Below are 11,170 nucleotides of genomic sequence, written 5' to 3'. Positions count from 1 at the left end.
CTGAGATCTGAGGATCGCAGGAAACACTGTGGGATGCTTATCTCCAATTAACTACCCCAAAAGCCAGAAGTGGAGCTGTGGCTCAAATTCTAGAGAACTAGCCTTGAACACAAAAGATCAAGAGCAGTGTTCAGGCCCTGAGTTCAAGCTCCAAGACAGGCACAAATAAAATTAAATTAAGTGAAATAAAGGGCATGGAGCCTTCCTGGGAAGGGTCCCGAGTATAATCTTCCAGAAGGTTTATAACTTTTCGTTTTCTAACTTTAGTTCTTACATTTACTTTTTTAAGTCATTGAATTGTTATTTATTGTCATACACATGAATGCTGTAAGATAAACCAAGCGCTATAAGATACAGCATTAAATACATACATTTTTGAAGGAATAGACAGAACTTGGCATATACCTAGTTCTATGCATCAAACATGACCAATACATTAACAGTCAGAGAACAGGCTAGGAATAAAAAGCATGTGTATATAGGAAACTTCTTTACAAAACTTTTTTAGTTCCAAAAGTGATCAAGTAATACCTATTAAAAACTTTCACAACCTAGTTTCATATGAAAATATAAGTATCAAATCTAAACATCTATCAGCATTCTACAAAAATATATAGGCATTGTAAAAAAGTAGTACAGTACATAACTGATGAACAATAGATGTGTATACAAACACACTCCTCAAACATGGAGACATCATAGTACTTACGTGTGAACTTCCACTTTAACACTGGCCGGAAAAAAAAAATAAAGCTATCTCTAATGACCCAGGATGATAGAAAAGGTGGGTATGTCAACCGTATGTACAAAACTGTCCCCTAAAGGCATCAAGTGGTCAGCTGCACCATTGAACAAGGAATGACAGGTGTTGGGAAACTTGGACCCACAAGGTGACTTCCACAGCCCCAGAGGCTCCCAACTGTCACAAATGTCCATGGGCTATGTCCATGTCCAAAGTTGAGATGGAAGAAGCTGCAAAGAGTCACCATCATCCCCAAGATCATGGTAGAATGCCACCTATGTCTTGCCTCTAGTATCAGATCCAAACAGGCGGAAACCGATTGGAAAGTAAAGCATTCTTAATGTCAAGACCAAGCTTTAAAAAGTGCAAATGACAGTGATTGTGCATTTGGTTAAAGGCTTAACAAGTTATAAGTATGTTTAATTCTCTTAGCAACTGCTGCTTCGTGGCCTGCAGTATCTCCTTTTCCTCAAGAAGCTTCTGCTCCTCCGCCTGAAGCCCCTGGATATATTCGGAGGCCTTTTTCAAGATGACCACCTTGGCGGCTTTTTCTTTCTCTGCCAGCTCGGGAATTTGATCCCTGAGCTTGACGAAGCTGGACCGTAAGTCGCTGCGACGTTTGCGCTCCAAAATATTGTGGTTGCGGCGACGCTCGTCTTCTGAGTCAGACGGTCGTGGGCTCGAGCTCTTAAGAGCTTTTGCGGGGCCGCCTTGCTTGAGTGGCCGTGGGGACATCTCGTTCTTGATCTTTTTCGGAGGAGACACATCCTCGATCTCTACTTCGGGCGGCGGCGCCGCGTAGTTGTGCAGCTGATGGATGGGCACGCAGCCCTTCAGGATCAGCTCATTGGATTGCACCGTCCCCGAGCGCAGGGCTGCGCTCTTGGGGCTCACGGTGGTGGTGAACATGGTCGCCGCCTTGTTGTTGTTGGGGGAGAAGGAACGCTCCTCCTCAGGCACCAGCACCACATCGATTTCCTCATCTTCGTCCCCGTCACTGGAGCCCTTTGGAGTATCCTCTCTGGCCTTTTGGTTCCCAATTCTAGCCCGACGGGCAAGTGATCTCGAAGAGATGAACACCCAAGCAGTGGTTCGGGCGGACCGAATTGGTTCCGGGCTGACCCTGGCAGCCTTGCGCCGAACGGCGGGCACGGGAGCCGGCGCTGGCTTGCGCTGGGTTCCCAGGAAAGGGAAGGCCCCACCTCGCTCCATGCTTTTGGCGGCAGAGTGGGCGATCTTGGCGGGCAAAGCGGCCCGGGTGCAGCTAGCTCCAGCCGTCCCACCCTGCGCACAGCCTGGGGAACTGGTGCCGTCCGGTCCCAGGGCTGGGGTGGCGGGAGCGGCATTGGGATTCCCGCGGTTATGTTGCAGTTTCACGTTCAGCGCGCGCTCCAGCTTCTCCCGGGTGGAGAAGCCGCTCCACATGCAGTCCTGGAGAATGACGGGGTTGGGGGTGAGAGAAGCCAGTACCCCGAGGCTGAACGTATTTTCTTCGGCTGCGTAGTCCCACACGTCGGCCTCCGCCAGCATCATCTCGTTGGTCCAGTGCGAGAACACGGGGCTGAGCTCCAGAACTGCGCGCCTGGGCGATCTCGGAGGTGTGGGTAGCAGTTCAAACTTCTTCCAGATATCCTCTCCAGGGGCGGTCGAGCCCGGGACCCCAAAGCAGAGGTCATCTTCATCCGGATAGAAGCACGGCTGCAGAGAGTCAAACTCCAGGTCTGGGTTTTTGCAGAATATGCCCGGCATGGTGGGCACAGAGTGCGCCTCCGCGTCCGCTCGCCCTTGGCTGGTGACTCTCTGACACTTACTTCGAGAATGCATTTGGAGAAAGCCAGGGAGCCCCGAAATCCCGGCTGCTCAGGAGGCGCGGATCTGAGGATCGGCTTTCAAACCCGCCCCGGGGCTGGAAAGTCCTGGGGACTTTACCTCCAATTTTTCAGCAAAAGCCGGAAGTGGAGCTGTGGCTCCAATGGTGAGATTCTTATCTCCAATTAACCACGAAACAACCGAAAACGAAGCGGTTGGCTCAACTAATGGATCGCTAAGCCTGGAGGAGCGCACAGCCTCCCGGACAGCTCCGGAGACCGGAATAAACGCCTGGGGCCGGACAGGGACAAGAAAAGGAGAGAGGAGGGGCTGGAGGCGTGGCTCCAGAGCGCCAGCCAATGGGCAACGAGTCAGGTACGGAGTTCGAGTCCGATCACAACAACAACAAAAGAAGAAAAGAAAAGGCAAGTATTTTTGTATATAGAATGAAATAAAAATCACAGTTGGTTAATTCATTTGTTCCAGCACCCCAATTTCCCGCTGAATCACCTTGGCACCTTTATCAAAAACTCAAGATGTATGAATTTAGGATTAAATGCTCATTTCCTCACTTCTATCAGTGCTACACTCTCCTGATGGCCAAGGTGGTAAAATAAGTTTTAACATCAAGTAGAGTCCCTATGACCCAGCCATACCACTCCTAGGCATTTAGCCAGAACATCACAAGCCAAGATAACAGTAAAGAGACGTGCACATCCACTTTCGTTGCTATTCTGTTCACAATAGCCCAGATACCCTACAATAGATAGGTGGATCAAAAAAAGTGATATCTGTGCACAATGAAATTTTACACATCTACTAGAAAGAATATTAGGTCATTTGCAGGAAAATGAATGGACCTAGAACAAATACTGTTAAGTGAGGCAAGCCAAGCACATAATTTCTCTCATATGCAGTGAAATGAATGGACCTAGAACAAATAATGTTAAGTGAGGCAAGCCAAGCACATAATTTCTCTCATATGCAGTGGAAGCTAGAACAAAAATACATCAGGACAACAAATTGTACAGAACTCTAGGCATTCACACACAGTGAGACCAATGGTGGATACTCTTAGCGAAAGAACACAAAAGCGCAATACCTCTGTGCCTCTGAGCATATAAAATAATAGTTATCAAAATGAATTCCAGGAAATGAAAACTAGGTCTCCCCCCTTCCTACCCTGACCAGCCCCTGAGGTTGTTGGTGAAGATGTTGTCTATTTTTTGCTTTTTGGTGTTTTTTTTCGTTTTCTTTATTTTGGTCTTGTTTGTTTGTTTATCTGGGGGGGGTTTAAGAAGGCAGAAATGGAGCAACAAAGGGAATAAATACAGCATTGGCACGCAGTACACACTATGTTGAACATGAACTGTACAACTTGTGGGTGGGGATGAGAGGGAAAAACTGGGAGAGAGTGAAGGAGCAATATTGCACAAAAAGAAAATGTGCTCATTCCGGGAGGTGGCGCTGGTGGCTCACACCTGTATTCTTAGCCACTTAGGAGACTGAAATCTGAGGATGGGTGAAATGTCAGCCTGTGCAGAAAAGCCCTGAGACTATTATTTCCAATTAACCACCAGAAAACTGGTAATGGAGCAATGGCTTAAGTGGTAGAGCTCTGGCTTTGATCAAAAACAGCTCAGGGACAGTGCCCAGACCCTGATTTCATGCCCCAAGACTGAAAAGAAAAAGGAAAAAAAGGTGCTCATTATCTAACATAGGAAATTGTAACCTCTCTGTACATCACCTTAATAATGACAATTTTTTGGAAGAAAAAAATCAAGTAGTGTGAATAATCCACATAATTAGGCTATTATACTCCCTTTATTTTCTATGTGTTTTTAAATAAGTTCATCTTTTTATTGGCAGGGGAGTCGGTAAATGGGCTCAAAGTGGTAGAGCACAAAAACCTTGAGCAAAAAAGAGCTCAGGTACAGTGTCCAGGCCCTGAATTAAAGCCCTATGACCATCACCACCAATAACAAAATTGCCATTAAGTAGCTGTGCAAAGCAATTTCAATTCAAGGCTAGTGGGATTTTAATTTCACACTGAACCAATACATCATTTGACAGGAACCAGTCTTAGATTCACTATCCAGTCTTAAATTCCAGAAATGTGTCCTGCCCCTCCAGTTACCTCAGCTGCTTGAATGTTTCTCAGCAGTGATTTTTCAGCTTCTGAGTAGAATTGTACCTACTTTTAACAAATATATGATAGCATTTGGGGTTGCTAAAATGTAAGATATATTGCTCATTACCCTCAGTTTTTACCTTTTGTTGCTGTCTGTAATTCTCAAGGAAATTGGTTTAAAAAATCTCAATATTTTAGAAGCTTTGATTCTGTGTCTTGGTTGTTGCTGAATTTATGTAGATTTTTTGTTTGATTTTGCTGATTCTAGGGCTTTTAACTCAGGGCCTGGGCACTGTCTCTGAGCTCCTTTTGCTCAAGGCTAGTACCACAATGCCACTTTTGGCTTTTTTTCTGAGTAGTTTATTGGAGATAAGAGTCCCATGGACTTTTCTGCAATCCTCAAATCTTAGCCTCCTGAGTAGCTAGGATTACAGGTATCAGCCACCTGTACCTAGCCATTTCTGTAGGTTTATGAAAACATGGCAAATCATGTGAAACCGTCAATAGACTAGAAATTTAGTAGAAATTTGACCTTCAGATTTACATACATGTCACCTGAGACCATGGAGGAGTTCTTCATGAACCTAAGGCCAGGAACAATTAAATGCCTCTAGCAAGGATATGGCATAGGAGCCTTGCATTGATGGCTCACTTCTATAATCCTAGCTACTCAGGAGGCTGAGATCTGAGGATCATGATTTAAAGCTAGCCCAGGAAAATCTGTGAGACTTTTGTCTCCAATTAACCACCAGAAAATTGGAAGTGACATTGTGGCTCAAAGTGGTAGAGTGCTAACCTTGAGCAAAAACTAGCTCAGGGACAGTGCCCAGGCCCAGACTTTGAGCTCCACTATCAAAAAAAAAAAGATGAAAAAAAAAAGGATGACTAAGGAAAATTGGATGTCTACTAATAATCTATCCAGAAAAGTATGGATGAACGTTGTATTTTTATCCTCAAAAATACAGCCGGTGGGCCAGGAGTTTGGCCTAGTGGTAGAGTGCTTGCCTAGCATGCAAGAAGACCCAGGTTAGATTCCTTGGAAACACATACATAGAAAAAAGCCGGAAGTGGTGCTGAGGCTCAAGTGATAGAGCTCTAGCCTTGAGAATGTCCAAGGACAGTGTGCAGACCCTGAGGTCAAGCCCAGGACAGGTAAATAGCTCCTTTGACATGCAAAGGAGTGTTGATCTCAATTCTAATGTCCCTCATTGTTATCAATTGTGTGTTGTGGGATGAATTCCTATGGAGAGTAAATTTAAAAGTGTTTGAAGAAAATAAAAGAGGGTGGGAAATTGTGAGAAAAAAAAGATTCAGGGGATTATCACCTAGTAAGAGTAAATATTGAATCCCACTATTTACTGCATTGAAGTTTGTAAAGGAAAGCAGTTAAAAGAAAATATCTTAGAATGCATTGTTTGAAGACATGAAAATTTATGAGCACAAAGTGCCATACACAGATAACCTGTAACTGAGTGACAGTTATAAGAAACATCAGAAGAAAATCTCACTAATAATGGTATGGGTACTTGCAAGGGAGTAGGCAAGCATAGAGGGTTAGAAGAATGAACAGGAGGGGCCTGTAGTTTGGCTTAGTGGAAGAGTGCTTGCCTGGCATGCACGAAAACCCGGGTTGGATTCCTCGGTACCATATACATATTAAAAATAATGCTGGAAGGGCCGGGAGTTTTGCCTAGTGGGTAGAGTGCTTGCCTAGCATGCATGAAGACCCGGGTTCAATTCCTTGGTACCACATACTTAGAAAAAGCTGGAAGTAGTGCTGAGGCTCAAGTGGTAGAGTTCTAGCCTTGAGAAAAATCCAAGGATAGTGCTCAGGCCCTGAGCTTAAGCCCAGGACTGGAAAAAAATTTAAAAAAAATAATGCTGAAAGTGGTACTGTAGCTCAAGAGGTAGACCTCTAACCTTGTGAAAGTCCAAAGACAGTGTTCAGGCCCTGAGCTCCAGGACTGGCAAAAAAAAAGAATAAACAGGAGAAATGAGAAGAAAGCATTGTGCATGCCACAGAACTGAGAAACGGAAGGGGTGTATTGAGCGAGTGAAAATGTTAAAAGGATAACACAGATTCTATACATAAATTGATTTGTTAAATGGCAAAAATTCAATACATAACCTAAAAATTGTAAAAAAAAAAAAGTGAGTGAAGAAAGGGAGTGGGAGGGGGATGGGTAAGAATGTTATAAAGGTGAAATTGATCAAGAGGCACTGTATTCATAATCTGCTATGTTAAACTAAAGAAAATTTAGAATATACTACTACTACTACTAAGAAGCAGTAGCAGGTGGCCTGAGCACTGGTGGCTCACACATGTAATCCTAGCTACTCAAGAGGCTGAGATCTGAGGATCAAGGTTCAAAGCCAGCCAAGGCAAGAAACTCTGTCAGATTCTTATCTCCAGTTAGCCACGAGAAAACCAAAAGTGGCACTCTGGCTCAACCCAGTAGAGCAATAGCCTTGAGCTGAGGAGCTCAGGGACAGCACCCAAGCCCTGAGTTCAAGCCTCAGGACAAACAATATATATAATAACAACAATAATAATGATGATGATGACCAAAACCAAACGGTGTAGTAAGATAGCACCAAAGATGCAGAGTACACCCACACTGCAGGAATACATAATAGAAAATGTCAATATTGATAAGATTTTCCCAAAATCCTGCCTGTAAGCCAATTTCTATTTACTGAAGGCCACACGCCTATAAAGAGCTGAACAATTCAGAGGTCACTGGGAACTACTGTGTGAGTTATATACAGATCAACAGATAACAAGAAACTTATTGCCAGGTGCACATATCTCAGACTTGCAATGCTAACAACTAAGGAAGCTGAGATCTAAGGAGCTGGGTTTGAAGTCAGCCCAGCTAGAAAATCCCTAAGACACTTATTTCCAATAAACCATCAAAAAGATGAAAGTGGCAGGGGGAGGTGGGGGGCTGGTGGCTCATACCTGTAATCCTAGCTATTCATGAAGCTGAGATCTGAGGACTGAGGTTTCAAAGTTAGTCTAGGTAGAAAAATCAACTTGAGACTCCTGTCTCCAAATAACCACTCAAAAACCAGAAGTAACGCTGTGGCTCTAAGTAGTAGAGTGTCAGCCTTAAGCAAAAAGAACTCAGAGACAACACCTAGACCCTGAGTTCAAGCCCCAAGACTGAAAAAAAGAGAAAAAAAGCTAGAAATAAAAGTGTGGTTCAGGTAGTAGGGCACCATCTTTGAGCAAAAAGCCAAAGGAGACAGCATGCCCCTGAGTTCAAGATTCAGTACAGGGGCCAGGAGCATGGGTTACTGGCACGAAGCCCTGGGTTCAATTCCTGGGTACCACATACACAGTGGTGCTACGGATCAAGGGGTAGAGTGCTAGCCTTGAGAAAGCCCAAGGACAGTGCCTAGGTCCTGAGTTCAAAGTCCAGGACTGGAAAAAAAGAACAGATTCAGTACAGAGTGGAAAGTTACTTTTAGCAGGTCTTAATCCATCAACTTCCATGATTGTTAAAAAAAATTTTCCAAATGTTTTGCCTAATTACAACTTAAATATTACCGTTGGACATTTTTCTTACAATGCTTGAGAGTCTAGTTTGTATATGTATAATTTAAGAACTAAATATGTGTTCATATAATTAATTTATACTGTCTATAGGAAATTTATTCCCTAATTTATTTATTTTTTGGCCAGTACAGGCGTAAAACACTGATGCCTAACCACTGGCTTCTTCAAAGCTGTTTACTTATCTGGGACTCTTTCTTGGCTTTCATTTCCATGCTGTATTTTCCATACTAAACCGTGAGTTAGATAAAAGGAAATACCGGGGGCCTCCCGCGCAGGGTACACCGGCCTCGGCGTCCTCACCATGGCGAATCGCTCGTCCTACCCAACGGGAGACGGAGCGCCGGAGGCTGAAAAGAATGCAGGGGAGTCCGAGAACACGTATATCCTGAGGCCTATCTTCCAGCAAAGGTTCAGGCCCTCTGTGGTTAAAGACTGTATCCGCTCTGTGCTGAAGGAGGAACTGACAAATGCTGAGTACTCTCCAGAAGAAATGCCTCAGCTTACAAAACGTTTATCAGAAACTGTTAAAGATAAGTTAAAAGACATGGGATTTGACCGATATAAAATGGTGGTGCAAGTACTCATTGGGGAGCAAAGAGGTGAAGGAGTGTTCATGGCTGCACGGTGTTTCTGGGATGCTGACACTGACAACTACACTCACGATGTTTTCATGAATGACAGTTTATTCTGTGTTGTAGCAGCATTTGGGTGTTTGTACTATTGAATTTTTGAAAAAGCTGAGAAAGAAGAAATTTATATTGTTAAATATCTTGACAAAATAAAAATAATTTGGCTCTTAAAAAAAAAGGAAATACCGACACAGCCTAGTATGTACATAAATATAACTCTGTATTCCAAAGGGGGAAAAAGTCTATATTCTACCATCATTGTCAACACAACCTTAGGAAGAAACTTTATTAATCATCCAAGCAACTACTTGAAAGACTTACCATTTCTAAACTTCAGTTGTCAAATGTCATCTTTCAAACACAAGCGCCCCCCCATTGTTTTGTCAGTTTTGAGGTTTGAACTTTGGGCCTGGATGAAGTCTCTGGGTTCTTCTGCTCAAGGCTAGTGCTTTGCCAATTTGAGTCACAGCAGCACTTCCAGTTTTCTGGTGCCCAGCATGTATGAAGAACCATATACACAGAAAAACCCGAAGTGGTGCTGTGGCTCACATGGTAGAGCTCTAGCCTGGAGAAAGCCTACGGACCGTGCTCAGGCCCTTAGTCTCAACCCCAGGACTGGCAAAAAAAACACTTCCAGCCTAGGCAGGAAAGTCTATGAGTCACTTATTGCTCAGTTTTCAGAGCACACTATTTTAGGCCAGCAGGCAAGGTCAGATGGAGAAAGGTGCTCTAGTCCTTTTCCTTATACTAATACTGCTGCTGATGAACAAGAGTAAGAGTTAAACCAAAGAAAATAGTGCTTCTTTTCCTTCCTTCCTTCCTTCCTTCCTTCCTTCCTTCCTTCCTTCCTTCCTTCCTTCCTTCCTTCCTTCCTTTCTTCTTTCCTGACTGCCTGCCTGCCTTCCTGCCTGCCTGTCCTTGGCTAGAGTCAGGGGCTGAGCACTCTCCTTGGTCTTTCTCTATCACTTGAGCCTCAGCAGCACTTCTGGCTTTTTCTATGTATGTGTTGCTGAGGAATTGAACCCGGGTTTTTGTGCATGTTAGGCAAGCACTCTACTACTAGCCCAAACTCCTGGCCCCAGTGCTTCTGTTTCTAATAGAACTCCTCATTAAATATATTTCTGAATTTCTGTTTACTTTGCCTTTTCTGTAATCTATTCTAAATCAACAAGTCATCCAAAGTGGATTACAATTATTTCATGTAAATTAAAATTACAGATTTTAAAGATCCTTGTTTTATTGTGTTCAGCAATACTAAAGCATGCACTGAAGATCCCCCAACCTTGAATGACCTGCTGCAGGTTGGCTGGATGGCTCAATGCTGCCCTCTAACGACCAGAAAGTTCAGGGAGTCCTGGTGGTGGATATTTCATGCTATTTCATTGCGGTCTTTTTTGAGCCCTAAAGATGAAGAGTGCTGTTAGAAATGGTTCTGGGAGCTGGGCATGGTGGCTCATGCATGGAATCCTAGCTACTCAGGAATCTGAGATCTGAGGATCAAGGTTCAAAGCCAGTCTGGGCACAAAAGGACCTGAGACTCTTACCTCTAATTAACCTCTAGAAAATGGGAGTGGGGCTTGGCTCAAGGGTAGGGTGGTAGCCTTGAGCTGAAGAGCTCAGGGACAGTGCCCAGGCCGCGTTCAAGCCCCATGACCCACAAAAAATGGCTTAGGGGAGCCAGGTGCTGTGTCTCACGCCTGTAATCCTAGCTACTCAGGAGGCTGAGATCTGAGGATCGAGATTCAAAGCAAGCCCAGTCACTAAAGACTGCGAGACCCTTAGCTCTAATTGCCACTAGAAAACCAGAAGTAGAACTGTGATTCAATGGGTAGGGTGGTAGCCTTGAGCTGAAAAGCTCAGGGACAGCACCCAGGCCCAGAGTCCAAGCCTTACGACTGGAGACCAGAAGTGTGGCCTAGTGGTAGAGAGTTTGCCTAGCATGCACGAAAGCCCTGGGTGCCATTCCTTGGTGCCACATACACAGAAAACACCAGAAGTGGTGCTGTGGCTCAAGTGGTAGAGTGCTAGGTTTGACAAAGCCCAAGGACAGTGCCCAGGCCCTGAGTTTAAGCCTCAGGGCTGGCAAAAAAGAGAGAAATGGCTAGAGATGTTGGGTGTCATGTAAGAATATGGATGCCAACTCTAAAGGAGCTGGGCAAGGCAAAATATACCTCTGCAGAAGGGTGCTAGCAAGCAAGTCCACAAAGTAGTCAGGCTGCTCCCTTTTTATCCCTAACCCAGCAGGCCTTGCCCCTCTGCTCAGATGGGCCTAACTCAGGTTCATTATCTACAAATCC

The 11,170-nt window shown here is 44.4% G+C and overlaps 1 protein-coding gene and 1 pseudogene across 1 annotated transcript; one reads left to right on the top strand and one right to left on the bottom strand.

The window, feature by feature from the left end:
• Positions 1 to 348: 348 nt before the first annotated feature.
• LOC150040871 (N-myc proto-oncogene protein pseudogene) lies at positions 349 to 2,809 on the bottom strand (annotated as a pseudogene).
• Positions 2,810 to 8,510: 5,701 nt separating this feature from the next.
• LOC150040870 (dynein light chain Tctex-type protein 2B) lies at positions 8,511 to 9,032 on the top strand. Its single transcript, XM_090325992.1, has one exon. It carries the CDS (start codon positions 8,546 to 8,548, stop codon positions 8,966 to 8,968), a length of 423 nt encoding a protein of 140 aa, XP_090182118.1. The 5' UTR covers positions 8,511 to 8,545; the 3' UTR covers positions 8,969 to 9,032.
• Positions 9,033 to 11,170: the final 2,138 nt, after the last annotated feature.

This window comes from Megascapheus bottae, chromosome X (genome assembly GCF_031878675.1).
Source record: "Megascapheus bottae isolate mThoBot1 chromosome X, mThoBot2.hap1, whole genome shotgun sequence".
Lineage (NCBI taxonomy): Eukaryota > Metazoa > Chordata > Mammalia > Rodentia > Geomyidae > Megascapheus > Megascapheus bottae.
Note: the sequence above shows the minus strand (reverse complement) of the source record. Positions and strands in the feature narration are given on the sequence as shown.

Bases quoted from the DNA above. Each gene is read 5' to 3' on its own strand.
- LOC150040870 (XM_090325992.1), top strand. From the start codon at position 8,546: ATGGCGAATCGCTCGTCCTACCCAACGGGAGACGGAGCGCCGGAGGCT.